Source organism: Sinohyriopsis cumingii, chromosome 7, assembly GCF_028554795.1.
Source record: "Sinohyriopsis cumingii isolate HCF-2022 chromosome 7, ASM2855479v2, whole genome shotgun sequence".
In the NCBI taxonomy this organism is placed as follows: domain Eukaryota; kingdom Metazoa; phylum Mollusca; class Bivalvia; order Unionida; family Unionidae; genus Sinohyriopsis; species Sinohyriopsis cumingii.
The window spans coordinates 65,013,602-65,033,144 of NC_142967.1; the positions used below are offsets into that span (position 1 = coordinate 65,013,602).

At 34.8% G+C, this 19,543-nt stretch overlaps 2 protein-coding genes across 7 annotated transcripts in view; one reads left to right on the forward strand and one right to left on the reverse strand.

Annotated features, from left to right (window-relative positions):
- Positions 1–19,543, forward strand: part of LOC149795410 (uncharacterized) — a 32,927-nt gene that overhangs the window by 7,885 nt on the left and 5,499 nt on the right. For 3 of the 6 annotated variants that reach the window (XM_089965186.1, XM_089965188.1, XM_089965185.1), the window contains exons 2-4: positions 3,244–3,318; positions 12,976–13,008; positions 19,138–19,200. In XM_089965186.1, the coding sequence (XP_089821312.1) occupies positions 3,294–3,318; positions 12,976–13,008; positions 19,138–19,200 (121 nt within the window). In that variant the 5' untranslated portion in view covers positions 3,244–3,293. Of the gene's footprint in view, positions 1–2,595; positions 2,622–3,243; positions 3,319–12,975; positions 13,009–17,364; positions 17,457–18,191; positions 18,887–19,137; positions 19,201–19,543 lie in introns of those variants that run through there. The other 3 variants (XM_089965191.1, XM_089965187.1, XM_089965189.1) reach the window with 3 other exon arrangements.
- LOC149795411 (uncharacterized) lies at positions 6,380–10,504 on the reverse strand. Its single transcript, XM_089966201.1, has 2 exons — positions 6,990–10,504; positions 6,380–6,888 (listed from the first exon to the last, which is right to left on the reverse strand). Exons 1-2 carry the CDS (start codon positions 9,646–9,648, stop codon positions 6,380–6,382), a joined length of 3,168 nt encoding a protein of 1,055 aa, XP_089822327.1. The 5' UTR covers positions 9,649–10,504.

Sequence of the window (19,543 nt, forward strand, 5' to 3'; positions counted from 1 at the left end):
TTTCACTAACAAAACTAAAACTGGAAGATTATCATGAAGGGGTACTGAATATGATCAATATATGTACTTTTGTGAATGATTTGAAACTTGCAAAGCTTAGAAGAATGATATCTAAGCAGTCTAACTGAAAATGTCTGTAACAATTCTCAGTATCAAAGATTGATACTTTTTTGTTATCTGGGATATATTTTATTATCTCAATAACAAAAGGATCTCAATCCTTTATGGATACAGGTTCTTTCTTTCCTCAGCTCTAAGCTATCATTAACAGTGAAACAAAATATTTGTTTTTGAATTGACTACATTATTTGTTTTACCAAAAAGTGGTTGCAATAGTGTGACAATATTTATTCTGTAGACCTATACAATTTAACTGTGTATGTAGACCCTAAAGAAAGAACAGAGTCGATGGCGCACTGCGGTACCACTGGTGAACTTCTATCTAAATGTACCAGAATATAACCCCACCTTTTAACATTAATGAATATCTGGTGTCATCACACGTGCAGACCTCAGCGGACTTCAGAGTAAAGTATCAGATTATTACAGAACCTTAACTTTTTCTTGCTATTCAATTTGACACAAAATGTGAGACCAGTCTTACCCAAGCTAACACAACAAATTCATTTTAAAGATAAAAATATATTCTAATAAAATTGAAATTTTTACATTGAAATAATTTTTGATAACTAATCTCTGAAATTCGGTACTAAAATTACCCAAATTACAAACCACAGTGTAATGTTGGCACTTTCTAGCAAAACAAGATAAATTATATGGTGTGGATTCTAAAAACCAATTGTGAAATTTTGCTCTGTCATTTAATATAAAAAGTGTTTGATAGTTTGTAAAGTCTGTATGCAAATTTCATGTTTGCTTTCAGATTAAGCAATTAATGAATATTTGTTGAACATTTCTTCCTGGCGATGATAGCTGTAGTAATCCAACCAGATTAGATTTAGCATAACTCGGCAACAATTTAATTAATTAATTGTTTTTAAGTAATGTAACAATCCGCCATGTCATGATGGGAGGTACACAAAGGGTACAAAATCTTACCAATTCTAAATTATGTGAGGTACGGTTGGAAAGATTAAAAAGGTTTTACTTAATTTTGAATTGGATAATTTAAATGGGGAAGTAGACGATTATAAGTCTGAATGGAGGTACCAAATGGTTAAATTATCATTAAGTTATTTCAAAGAGAAAATTGATGGAGACGAACCTATTTGCTGGGCTAACGTCTATTTGGAAGATAACAACAGATTAACAGATGAAGGAAGTATTAACAATGAATCAATGTAAATGAATATTTAATACTGCTTTATTGAACAGGTACAAAATAGAACATATATGGCATAGCTTATCTCCACAGTATCGAACACAATTAAAAAGGTAATAGTTCTATTTATTTTTGGACTACGATATTACGGCTTAGATGAAAACACTATGACAAAATTCCAAAGCATATATCAGGATCAAAGACTGGACATTGTAATTGATAATTATATCAATAAGTAAACACTTTACATAAATCCAAAGGCTCGTTTAATTTCAAACATTAATATTGGTGCACAAGAAAAGAAAAATGATTGCAAATTATGTAGAGAATTACGAGCATGATAATAATAATCCTACGCTCGCATCTGCTCATGCAATTCATTGGTCTGATGTTCGAAGGATACTTGGCAATTGAGAAACCTGAATCGAAATATTTATCGCCAAATAAGTAATCATTTATAATTATACCAAGCTTCCCGAAACTGTTACAGTTTTTGTATGCACACTATTCAGCATATTTTGATAGAGGGGTTTCAGTTAAATGTCCAAATACCAGTCTTCGTCATGTATTTAGATGAAAACTAGGACAAATGCAGCAATTTAAATGTAGCAGAATTTATTTTGCGACAAAACGTTTTGATGTGCACCAAATAAACACTGAATCATTCACTGTTGTCTATTATTTTAATTGAAAAGATTGCACTGCAGTTAAACAGCATGATTTGTCGTTTATACATGGACAAAGTTCAACTGAAAAAAAAGACTTGGGATTTATATAAAAAATAATAGTAATAACCTCATTTCTTTAGAATACGAATTTATAAACATACACTGAACATAACTATTTCAAACAGAACATCCAAAAGAGTTAACAGTCAAAATCTTAACTGAGAAACAGCTGAAAAGACAATGAAAAGAAAACCCCACAAGACTTATAGCATCATGATTACAAATTTCCCAGTTGTTCTCTGATATTGTAATTTACCAGGCTACATCATTAATTAGTCGATACCTTACAAAATGAGCTGAACATTGATAACACGATATCAAACAGATTCGATACCTAACTAGACTTTTACCGTTTAAATTGCAATACCTCCGTGAGCAGTGAGTGCCGGTTTCACTACATTGAAACAATAATTTTTAGAAAAAAGCAACGAGGGAATTCTGCAGACCAAAAGCTAGCATAAGAAGGAATGATAAAATACTGTACAAATATTAGATGAATAGATATATGCTAAAATATGCTGTTATAAGTCTGACTTTAAAGGAGCATCTTAACATTTATCAATACCTTACAGTGAAATCAGATTGATGTTGAAAATCTTCTCATTGATGAGGTGAGCCATATAACATTGATTCAGCGTTTTCATGTCTTCGGACACTTTTATAAATGGATTTTATTTGTTTATTTTTGTTTTGTACTTTCGCTCTCTTGTTTGACCAATAATACCTTTACCTTTGTCGCTTAGGGTCAGAAAAATAAGATGCAATAATTAACATAAAGATTATTTTCAATAACACGTTCGGGTTTTTTTCAAGTTAGGCAATAGGCATGCGAGACAATATTTAAACGCAGTTGAAACATTTGTGCAATTCATTTTCAGATATGTAAAAATGTTGTCGCACATTAAAAGACTATGTATATATGCAAAACAAAACATTTATTTAGTTATTTAATTTCCATTTATTATCACCACCACTGGTTTCCGGCTGTTAGGTACTGTGACATAGCCAAATTTCGTACGAGGGTTCGAATAACGCTCGCATCCACTTTTCTAGTGAAATAGAGAACAGATAAATTGACCACTTTAAGGATTGCTTACCAACACCTTCTGAACGCAAAGGCTCTGTAAAAATGTCATTAACTTGCCTCCGACATAAATTTCAAGTCATTGTATTATTGCAAGTAGAATGAAGTTTTGCTACGATTTGTTTTATTTACAGTGTATTCTGTTTTAGTTTGAGCAAAAGCTGTGTGCAACCGTTTTCTACTTCACGGCAACGCCAAAATGCCTGAGGGAGGAGAAAGGTCCGGTAAGTAAGGCCTGCATCTTAGAAAAAAGTTATGATTCTAAACGCAAGTTTAATCACTTGATTTTTGATCAACGTCAAACACGAAATCAGCGAGTAGAAATGGGGCTATTACGATAAGATAAGAATTCTTTATTTCAGACTCCATAGTCCATATTAGATTAAAATGATCGTCCATCTAACTAAATGGCTTAAATTTTAATTTTAATTTTATTTTGTTTTCTTTTCTTTGCCACCACCACCATCATCACTATAACTCCATTGCCAGTGCATGTATCGTAGAGAATATGGATTTGTTTATTTTTATGCTTGCATATGTATGTATTTATTTCAATCAATGGCATGCAGTTAGAATATTCAACATTAATTTTATTTCGTTTATTAATATGCATATTATTACATGGAATGACAGTCAATAAGGAGGGTGCGTCCACATCCGGGACCAAGAAATATGTCGGAAGTCACAAAGATTATGATAACTCTCTTTACTCATGTTTTCTTGAGAAATCACATTTACTCTGAATCAGAATAATTCCGTATCCATTCTTTATTCCACACTAGTTGATATATTCTTGACTAAAACACTGGTAGACAAGCTCAGTTAATTTCAGCAAATTTTTTATATTTAATCTTTAACAATGTTTCTAATAATTAAACGTCTCACTGAATAAGCTATAAAGACAACTGATTAAATTCATACTGAGAACATATTATAGGCTGATTATCTAATTTGTGTATCATACTTGAAATGACATTACATCTAATTTGATTTATTTAAGATCCAGCTAGATTACGCATTTGTTTTGATGAGTTGTGTCAAACTGGCCAGACTTGATCTCAGGTGAAGGGACCAAGTATATAATATATATTAAAATGTGTTATTTTCTTTAACACATGTTCAGGTACATACAGTAAGTTTTGTTTTTGTTAGCGAGAAAAGTCGATAATCTTTGATTTTCGTAGATTGTACAGTTTATTTAGTGTTTATTTCAGCGATTAACAATGCCGTCTAATTACAAGCAACGTATACAATAATCACATTAACTCATCATGCCCATCACCCCCGCCCCAGTGAGTGAACTGTAAGCAGACATAGTAACACTAATCGTTAAACAAATCACAGCTTAATAAACTATTATCCAGTGTCTTAATTTATTTTCGCAGTTAACCGAGCACTTTGTTATGTATATTTGATTTAGTTATATTTGATTTAATAAATATTTATTGCAATTTAATTGTTTCTCAGTTTTACATTTTTCTTCATTACATGGTATTGTAATGTAAACTTATTCACTAGAGAGGATACTTTTTCAGAAAATAGTTTGACATTGACTGTTAGTTTATAAACACCAGGTATTGATCTAAATCCTGACCTTGATTCAAAATTTGTAGCATCCACGTAAACAAGTTATATTTCATTTTAAAATGATTGGTTGTTGTCGAGCTCATGATGGGACTTCGTCTTTAAGATGTAAACAATTTTGTATATTTTTTATTTCTTAGAGTGAAATGGTTGGTTTTCGTCAGGGTCATACTAGGTAGACGTGATCTTTAACAAGTACTTTGTTTCTTTAAGCTTCGAACGGATGATCACGCGACCCCTTGTTTACGTTTTAGGAGACCATATTTTCAAGAACTGCAACCGAGTGGGTCTTTGGACTAAATGAACAAGACAAACACAATGTGAGAAAGATGGAAATTTATGAATGAATTAATAAAGATAAATATACGATGTAAAAATACAATGATTCTCTCACGCTCTCAACATGCGTTTTACTCAAATCACTCTACACAACATTCACACATCGAAAATCAATATTAAATCAAAATAAAGTACAGATCCAAGAACCCTCATGGATTGCACATACACCTCAAACAGTATTTTACACAACAGATTCACATAATCTCGAACATAAATTATATTAAGATTCAAAATAATCTTAACACAACTAAGATTCACAATAATCTTAACACAACTAAGATTCACGATAATCTTATGAATATAAACAAAAAAAAATTGCAACGGAACAACAATTGATCCAAACGTATGCTGCTAGACCCCTTGTACGGTCGCACGATTCCTTGGGTTGGTCCACACTCTTATCGACCGCTCGCACCCTTTATGAATCCCCCACGAGTACAGTCATACGTTACACGTACAGACGGCATACAGCACTTTTTCAATTTTGCTACGTCTACGTCCGTGGCACAGACATACGTACATACATACATACGTATCGTCAGAACGTATCATTAAATGTTCTGGAAACTCCATATAGCTCTAAGCAACTTTAGACGGCTTCGGACAGCTTCAGACTGCTCTAGTCATCTCCACAGTCACATTGACAATCACATTTCATAGACACAATCACAGCTACAAACACGGTCAGCTACCATAACAGTCAGCTACAAACACAGTCAGCTACGAACACAGTCAGAATCAGCTACGAACACAGAATCAGCTACAATTAAACCAAATTGGACATAATAATAGTTTCTGTATAATCTCTAGATATATGATAATACTTTAAATCTGCGTTGTAATAAACACATTATTACGCGATCAGATATTACAAATCGAATAAGCTTCGCATATCAAATAAAAATGTAAATTTAACACTTACCCCTATGGCTGGAGAACAATGGAGAGTGTATACTCCTTGACGTGATCCAAAAACGACCAGTGTGGTTTTTAGAAATTGGTCTTACTTAAATCCATAGGAGAGTGAGTACAAGTCAGGGTAGAATACCCGTGCATACCATGCTAGTCATGATACCTGTCACAAGTACATGTTAATACAGTCGCTTACCTGGAAGAGGACATTCACCCTAGATAACGTTGTACGCATGTACAACGAGAAATAGTCGAATTGTTTTAAGACAAAACCAAGTTATTTCTTTGCCTAATTCTGTGACAATACCTCCCCCCAAGAGAAAAAAGTACACATTTTTTTTAAAACCCTCACAGAATAAAAGAAAAATAACTACTAACGATATGTTACACTATTTACACCGGTAATACAGCAATCTGGATTTTCTAAAAATAAATTATCCAAATTTCCAATCATGCCCTACTCAAGTAGTCTGCCCCTATATTTTCAACCCCTCTTATTGCCTCTACACGGAAGCGATATGGTTGTAGTGTCAGCACCCAACGCATCAATAGAGCGTTAGCGACCTTGGCCTTGTTTAAATACAATAGGGGTTGGTGATCAGTCTCGAGAACGAAATCTCTCCCAAAGAGATATGCGTGATACTTCCCAATTCCCCACACTACAGCCAACCACTCTTTCTCAATAACTGAATAGTTTTTCTCCCTAGGTAGCAATTTTCTACTCGAGTAAGCTACGGGTAACTTATTGTTATCTTGCTCTTGCAGTAAAACTGCTCCCAACCCAGTTTCAGAGGCATCTCTTCTTAAAATAAAGGGTTTGCTAACATCTGGCAATTTTAATATAGGTGCACTGATTAGTTTCTCTTTCAGCGCGCAAAAAGCTATATCTTGTGGCGGTCCCCACTCTACTTTGTTGGGTTGCCCCTTCTTTGTCAGATCAGACAGTGGGCTAGCAATGGCTGCAAAGTTTGGTATAAATTTCTATAAAACCCAACTAGAATTAGAAACGAACGAACTTGCGTTTTGTTGTCCGGTTTAGGTGCGTTCCGAATCGCTTCACCTTGCTTGGGGTGAGGTTTTAACTGACCCGAACCACTGACCCTATGACCCAAACAATCTAAATCTGTATAGCCAATACTGCATTTAGTGGGTCTCACTGTGAGGTTCGCTCTGCGGAGTCTATCGAAGAGTTCCCCCAAGACGGACACGTGCTCACTCCAAGTATTCGTGTACACAAATATGTCATCTACAAAGCTTTCAACGCTTGCTAAACCTCTTAGCAACTTGCGCATCAAACAACAGGTGGCACTGGCACCTACTAACCCGAATGGCATTACCTTGAATTGATATAACCCTTTCTGGGTCGCAAATGCTGTCAATGTACGGGACTCTTGAACAATGGGAACCTGCCAATATCCCTTGGACAGATCTAATTTGGAAATCCATCGGTTGCCCGACAACTTCGCAAATAGACCCTCCATATCTGGCATTGGTTCCGCATCGAACACGGTGATTTTATTTAACTGTCGAAAGTCGATACAGAATCGGTTCGTCCCATCTTTTTTCCTGATTAGCACTATGGGAGAAGAATATGGCGAGTTGGAGGGTTCAATCACCCCCAGATCTAACATTTTACTCACCTCTTCGTCCACAGCTTCTCGTGCGTTGTATGGTACCGGATAACCTTTGATTCTAATGGGGTCAGATGTATTCAGTTTAATTTTGAGGTCTACCAAAGTTGTACAACCTGGTCTGTCGGTGAATACATCCAAGTATTTAACCAAAAGCACATTAATTTGTTGACGCTGGTCTTTGGTCAACTCTGCACTCACATCGACTTGATCTACCCCTTCCCTTGCAACACCCAAGGGACACTCAAGGGAAACCTCGTGTTCTGATTCTCCCAAGTCGTCGTCGATGACTGCCGTACAAACGACATTCAAGACCCCTTTTTCTACATTGTCACTCTGTTTTTTGATGTACAACTTAAGCATGTTAGCATGAAATGTCTTTAAATTACCGTCTATGTCAATTTTATGGTCCATGTCATTCTTGACCTCTTTAACTTCGTAGGGACCTTTCCACTGGACTAGTAACTTATTTGTGCTAGTAGGAAGAAGCAATAAAACCGGATCTCCTACAAGAAATTTCCTATTTCGCGCTCTGCGGTTATAATACTTGGCATATCTGCGTCCCGATTTCATTAATTCGTCGCGTGCCATCTGGCATGTACTTTCCAGTTTCTCTCGCAGATCTAACACGTACTGGTATGTAGTTTTTATTTCCTCGCTCGCGACGTCACCTGTCCATAGTTCGTGTAGTATCCGCTTCGGGCCTCGAACTGTTCTTCCGTACAGCAATTCGAAGGGTGAAAACCCTAAACTTTCTTGCGGTACTTCACGGTACGTGAACAGAACTGCGTTCAAATAACGGTCCCAGTCTTGCGGACGTTCTGCGCACATCTTTCGTAGCATACTTTTTAGGGTACCATTAAATTTCTCTACTAGTCCATCGCACATCGGATGGTATGGGGTAGTGTTTAGCTGTTTGATTGATAACAGTCTACTTATTTCACCCATGAGGTCGGAGGTGAATTGGGCACCACAATCCGTAATGATTTCTTCTGGCACCCCTACCCTACTGAAGATGTCAACCAATGCTTCAGCCACCCGTTCTGTTTCAATGGTTGGTAACGCTACGGCCTTGGGATATCTGGTTGCGTAATCCACAAGAGTAAGAATATACCAGTTCTTCCTTTCGGTAACCGGTTGTACTGGGCCTACAATATCCACCGCCACTCTTTTAAACGGTGTATCTATTAATGGCATCTGTCCCAAGGGCACCCTTGTAACCCTTCCCTTACATACGGTTTTCTGACATGCGTCACAAGACCTACAGAACCGTGTGACATCGCCATTAACACCAGGCCAGTAGAATTCAGCGACTACTCTATGGGTGGTCTTCGCCTTACCTAGGTGTCCTGCCATGCTAGACTCATGGGCCACCCTAAGTACTTGAGATCTGTATCTCTGGGGTACGACCATTTGCCAATACCTCTTACCCTCCGGAGTGATAAACTCCCTACGAATTAGCCCGTTCCTACGAACGAATCGCGAGCTGCCCCCATCCTTGCAGTGTCTAATTGCGCCGGACGCGATTTTCTCAATAACAGTTTTGATGGATTCGTCACGTTCTTGTTCTCGTTTGAATTCATCACGCGAAATTCCGGAGATCGACTTAGGGACTATTAATTTCTGAAACGCGTTTGTCGCTCGTCTGGTTTGCGCTCGCGTTTCGACTGCCTGGGCCAAAGGTATCCTGAAATCTGCCATGGTTGGAAGACGGGAACCTTCAACATTACCGATCGGCAGATCGTAAATAGGGTTTTCCATACAAAGGGCATCTACAGTTCCGGTTAAGAAAGGTGTTTCTACCGTGATCCTTGCTACGGGAATGCGACCGATCGTTTGATCGAGTAGCATGCATGGGGATTCCCACCCGAGCATTTGGTTATCCTGCACGAGACTACGTTTGATCACTACAGCCGTGCAACCAGTGTCACGTAATGCTACGACTTCTCGACCGTTCACGAAACATCTCGCGGTTGGTACTCGCGCTTCGGGAAAAGAACACGTGCCAAGTGTATGAATACCTGATTCTACCTGCACCATATTACCAGATATACTTTTACTCTGTATAGCCACGGCTACCTTATGCATAAGTCCCTTTCTTTTAGGACATTTTACTTGAATATGACCCCATTCCTTACACAAGAAACATTGTATACCCTGACGACCTGTATCCCTAACTGACCTACTTGCCTCAGCTGATATCACAAGTTACTAGGCATCGGTCTCGTAGGCTGGTTTCCAGAATTAAAATCTTTTGAAACCACGTTCTGGCTTCCCCCATGAGCCTCGGCATAGAAATCGGCGTGTTTAGCCATATCCTGTACGTTTGAATAGACTTTCTCTATTTCAGAAACTGACTTAGTTCCCGCCCAACTGTGTTCAACAATTGATCTCTGAGCAAGAAATCAGTCAACCTTTCAAACGTGTTCACCGCTTTGCCGCATTCAATCCACCGCTGAAAATAGTTCGCTATTTTAACAATGAACTGATCAAAGGTTTCTCCCTTCTCGGGCTTGCTACACCTGAACTTTTTATGAAAACCCTGTTCAGTCAGCTCGTACCTTTTTAGAAGTAGTTCCTTCAGGACGTTGTATTTGAACACATCGTCTCTAGGAAGTCGCGAGTACACATCCAGCGCTTTACCTTTTAATAAAGCACTGAGATGCAGTGCCCAGTCATTTCGACTCCACTTCTGGTTCTCGGCATACCGCTCAAACCGATGAAGATAACTATCTATGTTATCTTTTTCATCGTCAAAGGGGGGTAGTTTGGGACCCTTTAATTTACTAGAGGCAGAATCGTGTTCTCTGTTTCTAGCTGTTGCTAACTCTACCTTACGTTCATGATCTCGTTGCCTTAATCTTTCTTCTACCTACAAAGCTTCTAACCTTGCTTGTTTTTCTAACTCTATCTTCTCCCTCTCAGCTCCCCTTTCCCACTCTATCCTTTCCCTTTCGGCCTGTTTTTCTAGTTCTATCTTTTCCCTTTTGGCCTGTTTTTCTAGTTCTATCTTTTCCCTTTCGGCCTATTTTTCTAACTCTATCTTTTCCTTCTCTAATTCTGCCCGCCTTTCCTTATTTCATTATTACGCGATTAGACATTACAAATCGAATAAGCTTCGCATATCAAACAAAAATGTAAATTTAACACTTACCCCTATGGCTGGAGAACAATGGAGAGTGTATACTCCTTGACGTGATCCAAAATCGACCAGTGTGGTTTTTAGAAATTGGTCTTACTTAAATCCATAGGAGACTGAGTACAAGTTAGGGTAGAATACCCGTGCATGCCATGTTAGTCATGATACCTGTCACAAGTAACCTCTGTGGCTAGGTACATGTTAATACAGTCGCTTACCTGGAAAAGCACATTCACCCTAGATAACTTTGTACGCATGTACAACGAGAAATAGTCGAATTGTTTTAAGACAAACCAAGTTATTTCTTTGCCTAATTCTGTGACACATATAACCTATGTTTTGGAGAATTATTCTCAGTATAAGCTGGGCTGTTAAACTGGAAGTTGGATGTTGTGCAGTTTGGAGTTATTTCAAATTACTTGGATTCAAATTGATTAATTTTGTTATTTGTCTGGAAAATAAACGGCTTCATGTTAGATTCTTAATCAAAGACATTTCTGGATTTGATTCTATAAAACCGTAAGTTCATATGTTTTCATTTTTGCAGAATTTTCCAGGGAAATAAATTATTGTATTTTTCAAATCTTGTTGTTTTTACTCTTTCTTGTGTTACTGTTTAATCGAGTCTAATCACGTGACATGATAATATGTAAGCACTAATTATTGGAGTCTTTCACAACTAAAACTAATGTGGTTAAGTAGATATACCACTTCAGGTTCCTGAAGAAAGTACTTCAACAAATTAAGTAAAGGTAATGACGGTAAACACAGAAATAAAATTGTTTCAATGTTATGCTTTCACTATTTCATCTCTTACGTCAATGAAAACGTTCTAAACGACAACATGTTATCGCTATAATTTATAATTGCTTGCAAAACAGCATTGACGCTGGCATGTAAATTTTTTCGCAAAAATTTGTACCTCAGTGTCTGTCGCTTGAGCTGTCGTCCGATACAACTTTTATCTCATAATAGTGAAGTCAATTTGCAGATGATGACACCATTTATCATCTCATCATGAAAAACATACAATAACAAGACTTGGATTCTGCAGCACGCGGCGGAAGAGTAAATTGCATAAATGCACATGCACATGACTTACAATTGTATGAACTGCAAATGCGGCAATATTGTCGCATGGATATATATCTTCGCAGCACATATGCTAACTTCCACTTGAGAATTTTCAAGACTGAATCGAATAGAAGTTAGACTGATTAATAAGAAGACTGAAGATAACATAATTCACTTAATTTACCGGTTTTAAGTGTATCATCAGTTGTGTACAGCATATATGAACCCCTATCTAGCGTCACCTAATTTATTATATATTTATTTTCGCTTGTATCATTGATTTAATTTTTCATGTATGTTCGCGTATCGATATTTTTAGATGCACTAAACAGAATTTTGTATAAATCCCAATGTGTTTCAAATTCCAGTTACACAGTAAAGGTTAAATTATTCAGACATATTTAAAGAAATGGCTATAAACTAATTACAAAATCGAATGTGCGTTTTGTTCTGAGTAGAGAGAACAAATTTGTTAATATAGCATATCGGCTATATAGCCAAAATACCATTACATCACAACATGCTCCAATAACAGTAACCCTGGGGAGTCGTTCATGGGGTTCATACATTAGTATATTGTGAAAAATGTTTCTAAATCACTTGAAAAGTTAAAAAATTGATAGTAGTCTGTTCAGAAAAGTAGATATTAAACACAAGACCACTCACACTTTTAAAAGCGACAGTACACCCTTGTCCCTGGACAATATTGAACGTTCAGTTCCTGACCACTGAAATTTGTTTTTACAATTGGATGGCCTGGTGTTTACAAACGTAGGTTTGTAGAACACCGAGAGGGGGAGATGGGATGATTGAGTTAATTATTTGTTCTGGTTATGTATATAGTAAGGGACCACTTGTAAATTTACATTGCTATCATTTTGTGTAGAGATACGAGAACACTTTTGAATCCCTCATATATTAAAATTAGATGAATATTACAACTAGGCAATCATTTATTGAAATAGTACTATGGTTCTGAGATATTGAAAGCGTAGGATGTCGTTAATTATACGAAGAAAAGATGCTGACATTTATGAAATGTTGCGATTATAATAATAATTAAGAGAAGGATGAGGGATTGTTTTTAACTGAGTTTTATTATAGTATATGTATAACTTTTATAAATTGCATCTAACTCTAAATTATAATATTTTGTTAAAGGAAGCATGGAAATTAGTTGTCCCTTATATATGTGATTGCAGGTTTGAAGATATTTGGGATACGCGTTAAAACAGGTAATTTGGTCTTATATTTTACCATTAAATAACAATATATTTACTGATTCATGCTTTTGTTATGCAGCTGGACGTTAACTTGTGAAAATTCTTTTATTTTCCATTGCCTTCTTTAAATGAACGTTTAGTTCCTCTTTAGTTTTTCTATGGATGATAGATTCGTGCTTTTTGTATGTAAGCTTATATTCTGTTTTCGGGTTTTCTCTCTTGCTTAATGTTACTTTTCTTGTTTCTAATATTTACTTTTGCTTTTGCAAATATGAAATTCAGTTTCTTTATACTTCTTATTGCAGCCAGCATAATATGTCTTATTATGTTCATGTAATGATGGAGATAAATAGTGTTATTCCAAGTAGCGACAAATGAGTAAAATTAAAACCCGCTTTCAGTAATTTATTTTCTAAAGCAAATAACTAACAAAAAGTTTCTTCGTTTATCTTTGAAAATTAAATTTTTATTGAAAGTTGCACATACTATACTGACTGCTATAATCACAGCCAAAGGGAAGCAAATCTCGAAGAAATGATAAAACATTCAGTAGCTTTATAAGCATTTCTCTTACACAAAATTAGAAGATCTCATTGAAATATAAGGTTATGTATGTGTCCATTCCTCGAGCATTCATGCATGATTATTCGAACTTAAGCTGTGTATTTGAAAACGTTTAGCTCTGGATTACGGTCTATACATGGATTTAAATATAAGAAAAACCCTTTTTATGTAACACGGAGGGATGCAAAATAGTTGTTACATATCATATTATGAAAATATGCCTCCTTGTACAATATATTTTGTAAGCAAATGATAAGACATTTTACCACATGAAGATACGTGTGTGTGTGTGTGTGTGTGTGTTGAATTGCCTAGCTGTTAAACAAGGGCAAAATGGTTAAGTTCTTAAATGTATCCCCTTGGTATCTCACAACGAGAATATGAACTTGTTTTCCTCTATTCATCTGAACTTATCTCTGTGATTGTATGTATTTTTTAAAACTCTACTTTAATTTACCTTTCCTGAAAAGGGTGTATTTGAAAATTTAAAATTCATGATTTTTAAATGGTAAATCTTTGTCACCTGCCCATGGCACAATACTATATACAAAGACAAAACATATCACTCGAACAAGACATATACATATTGTGTGTATATTAAATGTTGTTTGTATTGCTTGTCGACGCAGTAAATGGTATATAAATTATGAAATTCTGTGGATAACAAAAGGGTTTTGTGTTGACATAAATCCATAACATTTTTTCTACAGATGAATTATTATACCAAGGTTTGTCGAAATATTTTCTCTTCGATCGTGGCAATGTTTACAAATGAAAAGTGCAGGATATTTATCTACTACGAGCGCCCAGCTACTGCGATAACAAGACTTACACAATAAATATGAAGAAGTAATAACAATCTCAATGAAAGTTGATAAAGAGAACATCGGAATCTCAAAAGAACTATACCGTCATAAATATGTTAAAGAATAGAAAAATAATTCTCAAAATTAATATTGTCATATAATTTTAATAATGCGTAAATTTTGACCGCTGCATTATTTTATCATGCCAGCTTTGACTAGGACAATCCTTCACTCTTTGAGAGAATGCTCAGACAAATACACTATTATTTCCAACATCTCGCGATGTGCATACCAAGCCAAAAACATAGCCATATAGTAAATGTTTCACGTGTGATGCCCATGGAACTCGTTATCTAATGATTAATGCGTTCTGCTCCTATCCATATGCAACAATTTACAACAACATTTAACACACCTAGAGTAATATGTAGCACGCAAGGGTAGTCTGCGACATTCTCCACAGGTAACATAGTTATTTAAATTACGTGAGATTAATGTAATCTACTTTTTGGTTGGTACCTAGCCAAGTAAGGCCCAGCCAAAGGGTTACATTATTTGTCTCCTCACCAGGCATATCCTTATGGGGAGACAAATAATGTATCTCCGCGACTGGGATTTCCTTGTCATGGTGCAAACACCGACATATATTATTTTTTCCACCCCATTTTTCCCAACTAAAATAAAATAACGCTGCATCCTTGCATTCTAGTTTCAGATTCAAAACACAATATTCATCAGGTTTTTATTGATTCTCGCTCTATATAAAGGTCATCAACCTTTGTACTCTTTTATGTAAATCTGAATAATTATGTAAGTGGAATCAAGCAATATATGCCGCTCTTAGAAAAGGAAACCACCTAGAAAAAGTTACAACGAGTGTCTCGAGCCACGCGCATTAGTTTATACCATGCATTAACACGAATATGCACGCATTAACACGAATATGCATGCATTAACACGAATATGTAAAGGAGGGCAATCGGATTGCCTGTCGACCCTAAGTACACAGGTTGTACGCTTGAGAACAATTGATTTGATTATATTATTGTATTAACATATTTAATCGATGGATTTCATAAGAAATTTGCAATAAATAATCAATATATTTTATACGGTTATGTTTTAAATTTTGCCAGTTCGAATTTGGAAAACATTCTATGGAAAGTTTTGCTATCACTAGTGCAGTGATAATATACATTGAAATCTTTTTGTGGAATAGCAAGTGGATTGATGAATGGAGTACTCTGTTTGGTAAGTGCAGGACATTTGTTTTGCAATTTCATTTTTATATTCTGTTCAACTTGGGCGGATTGTGGGTGTTCGACAAAGTTAGAAGAAACCAGTTTGACATAATACATTTCTGATGTTTGCCGGCTTTGCAGTAGCACCTGAGATAGTTTGGTTTTGTGTGACCAGTGCTGTGTATTGCCTGTGTGTCTTGATCTCTATCAAATAGCTCGGCTTTTGTGTGCCAAAACGTTTTATATGATGTTATCAAAGTTGCTTTATGAGTGAATTTCCTTTTGTTGTTGTTGTTGTTGTTGTTGGATTTTTATAACATCTACGTCACATGTCACCCCAGTTGGAGTAAAGTTGTACATCCATCTGAGAAACGTGTCATTCAACTCAACTACTGTTACACAAGAACTACAGGTCAATCATTCAACTTAAAAATCCTGACACCATTTTGCCAGCAAATTATCTTAATTACTAATATTAACATGTAAGCGTGTTCGAATCTATTGTTTTGTTTATCTCTCCAACGCTATTATTCTTTTCTTCTCTTCTAGCACAATTTCAGCACACACACTCAATCAGACTCTTATATACGATTGTTACACATCGTGTTTTCACAGATTATAATCCCAATGGAGAACATTCATAACAGAATGACATTCCAAATAATAATCGATAAGACCATAATGCAATGCAAAATCACCATCGGGTTATTAAAAAATCCTTAAAATGATTAGAGGCAAAGGCATGAAAATCAACTCGTAAATACATACCGAAATATGTTTTTTTCAAACTACTCACCTACCAATTTCCGTGAAAGTTTTGAATCTTCAATTGATATCGTAATTGACACGTATAAACATATTAGTATTATTGGGGACTATAACTACAATTTACTTATAGTTTCTATTTCTGCAGATTTTGACGATTTATTGTCCAGACATAGTTTACGAAATGTCGTAACAAACCATACACGAATTACTTTTTTCTACCAAAACTTCATACTGCCAATTTAAAAATTGTTAGATAAATTTTAACCATGATGCTTCTAATATTGCAATCAGTGTTGACGTGCACCTTCAAGCGTCGTATATGCACCATATCTGGATTTACAGCAAAGCTGAATTTAGCAAATTAAACACTCTGATAACAGTAATTAACTGGTAGATCTCTTGATAGCACTAACAGATCTTGTTCTTGCAACTGATTTATTCATAACCAAGTTATTATAATTCCCAGCTTTGCGTATTCGATGCAAAACTGTAACAATTGCCCAATCAATAAATTGTGGTTTGGTTTCAAATTGAGAAAATTGATAAAGAAAACGGACAGAGCATGCATATTGGTTCTAAATTGTCGTAGGCTAATTGATTGTAATAAAATCAAACAAATCAGAAATAAAGTAAAGAACATGAATATGTATGACAAGCATGAATACATGGACGATTTTGATGCACATAATTCAGATTCTGAGAAAACTGCTCCTAAACCATTTTGTAAAATGAAAACATTACTTTTGAAAGATATAAATCCTTCAAATACTATATTACCACTAAAAGTCACAAGACCTAATACTTCGTTTCACATTTGTAATGAAAAACTAAAGGCTAAATTTATTAAATGACTTTAACTTCTATTTCAACTATAGACGATAGTCACGTTTTTCTTCCTATTTTTAAAAAATGTTGCTCTGATACTCTAAACAAAATTAATGTCGCTAAGAAAGAAAAATATATGATGAATTCCATTTCTATCAATAAAGTCACAGGACATGATGGCGTTAGTCATGGAATGCTTAAGAGCGTCAGAGAAATAATAGGATCACCTCTTTATGGTAAACAACGAGCTGAGCTGGTAAGAAAAATACTCTCAGTGCTATATCCAACTGTTACGTTAGATTTACTGATCTGGGGATAGGGCGATGCAAATGAAAAAATATAAAATTTGACAACATGTATGCAAATATATCAAAGTTACCGGGCAATTTAAAAAAACTTACTCAAATCCTAATGCTGTAATTATTCTTCTTTTTTTTCTTCTCCTTCTTCTTTATCTTCTTCTTCTTCTTTTCTTCTTCTTCTTCTTCTTTTATTGAAATATGTTGTAATATTTGTATTATGTGGGGGAGAGGTCTAATTTAAGTTTTTAGATCCTGTGCTCAATCTCAATGCATTATATTGCGACAATAAAATATGTTTAAACCACTAAGGAAAATGTCATTATCAGAGTTGTAATTGAGTGATAATATAAAGACAGACTGGGAGAAAGAACTGTTTAAAATGGTGGGAATACTTTTCCACAGATGTTTTCTGAATTTAATTTTGACGCAATTTGTAAACGAATGGAAAATATAGAACTAGCTGTGTTCGGAAAATATCAGCAATGAATTTGTTCGTCTCTATGTTTACTCTTTTACTTCTGTATTTACATAAACTGTCATTATATTTTACAATTGCATACAAGTGTTTATGGAAGTTGAACCATATTGAATTAAGAGCAGGATTCTTGTAAAGACCATAAGAGAATGAACATCAGAAATGATTGATATAAGCAATTTAATAAAATTATCGGTACTTACTTATCTCATAGGAGGCATTAAAAAAGACCAAAAGGAGTCATCATACAGAGATAAATGTCTCTAACGTTATTTAGGTACAAAATACATATCTAATGTTCGCCATCGAATAAAGGTTCTATTCTGGGAAACTATTTTTGAAGGTTGGTCTTGTTTAACAGAAGCTTACCCGATTTCTTAATAAAATATTTATATTTTGTGCGCTGTTTGCGCACAAAATATAAATCTTTTATAATAATAATAATAATAATAATAATAATAGTTTTCACTAGAACAGTGTTAGTGATAATTTATATTTGTTAAATTGTCATGAATAGCTATTGTTCTTCAAGAATCTGAATAAAAAAATGAAAGAAACCTGGCTAAACTACATTAATATTTTAGGGATATACCTGATGATTGGAACAAACTAATCATTTTAAAACAAAGTATTACTATATATAAAAGTTACGTTGACGTCAATCAATATGTGTCAATTCTATCAAATAAAATGGAAGTGAACATTTATATGGCATGTTTATTGATGTATAGCAAATGTCAGACGTTCTAAAGTAGAATACTAATTTGCAAAATATAACTCAAGCAGAGTGAACGGATTCCTGAAAAGATAAAAATCCCAAAGCCTATCGATTCTAAATGCTAAGTAATATTTTACTTACAACATGTTATTACAAGACAGAGAAAAACTTTCTTTTGATAAGTGTAGCTATTGTAGGCAAGAAAGGGTATGTATGTATGTATGTATGTATATATATATATATATATATATATATATATATATATATATATATATATATATATATATATATATATATATATATATATATATATATATATGTATGTATATATATAAACTGTTGAAACAATACTTTCACTCTGTGTATTGGGAGTTCTAGTAATGACTAAAATGTTCAAGGAATTCTTTGGAGGCTGATCTCTGCTACAAATTTCCTTTCACAGCATTTCTTGGACACATGTGTGGTGCTGTATGGTTAATCTTTGGTTTTACCCAGACAATTATAGGTAATAATCCATTTATAACTTTTTCCGCTATGTTTATTAAATCCCACATTATATTTCGTTTTTATTTCTACTTTTTTTCTCTTACGTATGGCTTATACTTTCTTTTGCTTTCTGTGAGTTCTTATTTGCCTTTATGTGCCGGTCACGTCGTTAAAATCATCCATTAAATAAATAAGTATACCAAGTATAATGAAATGATTTATTGATTTGTACATATACTCTTGAAAACATAGTCGTATACACGTGCATTTTATAAAACTAAAATGAGAAGAATAATGATTTTTACCTACATCGGAAATTATCTTTGTAATGCAGTTCAGTATATTAAAAATGATACTTGTAT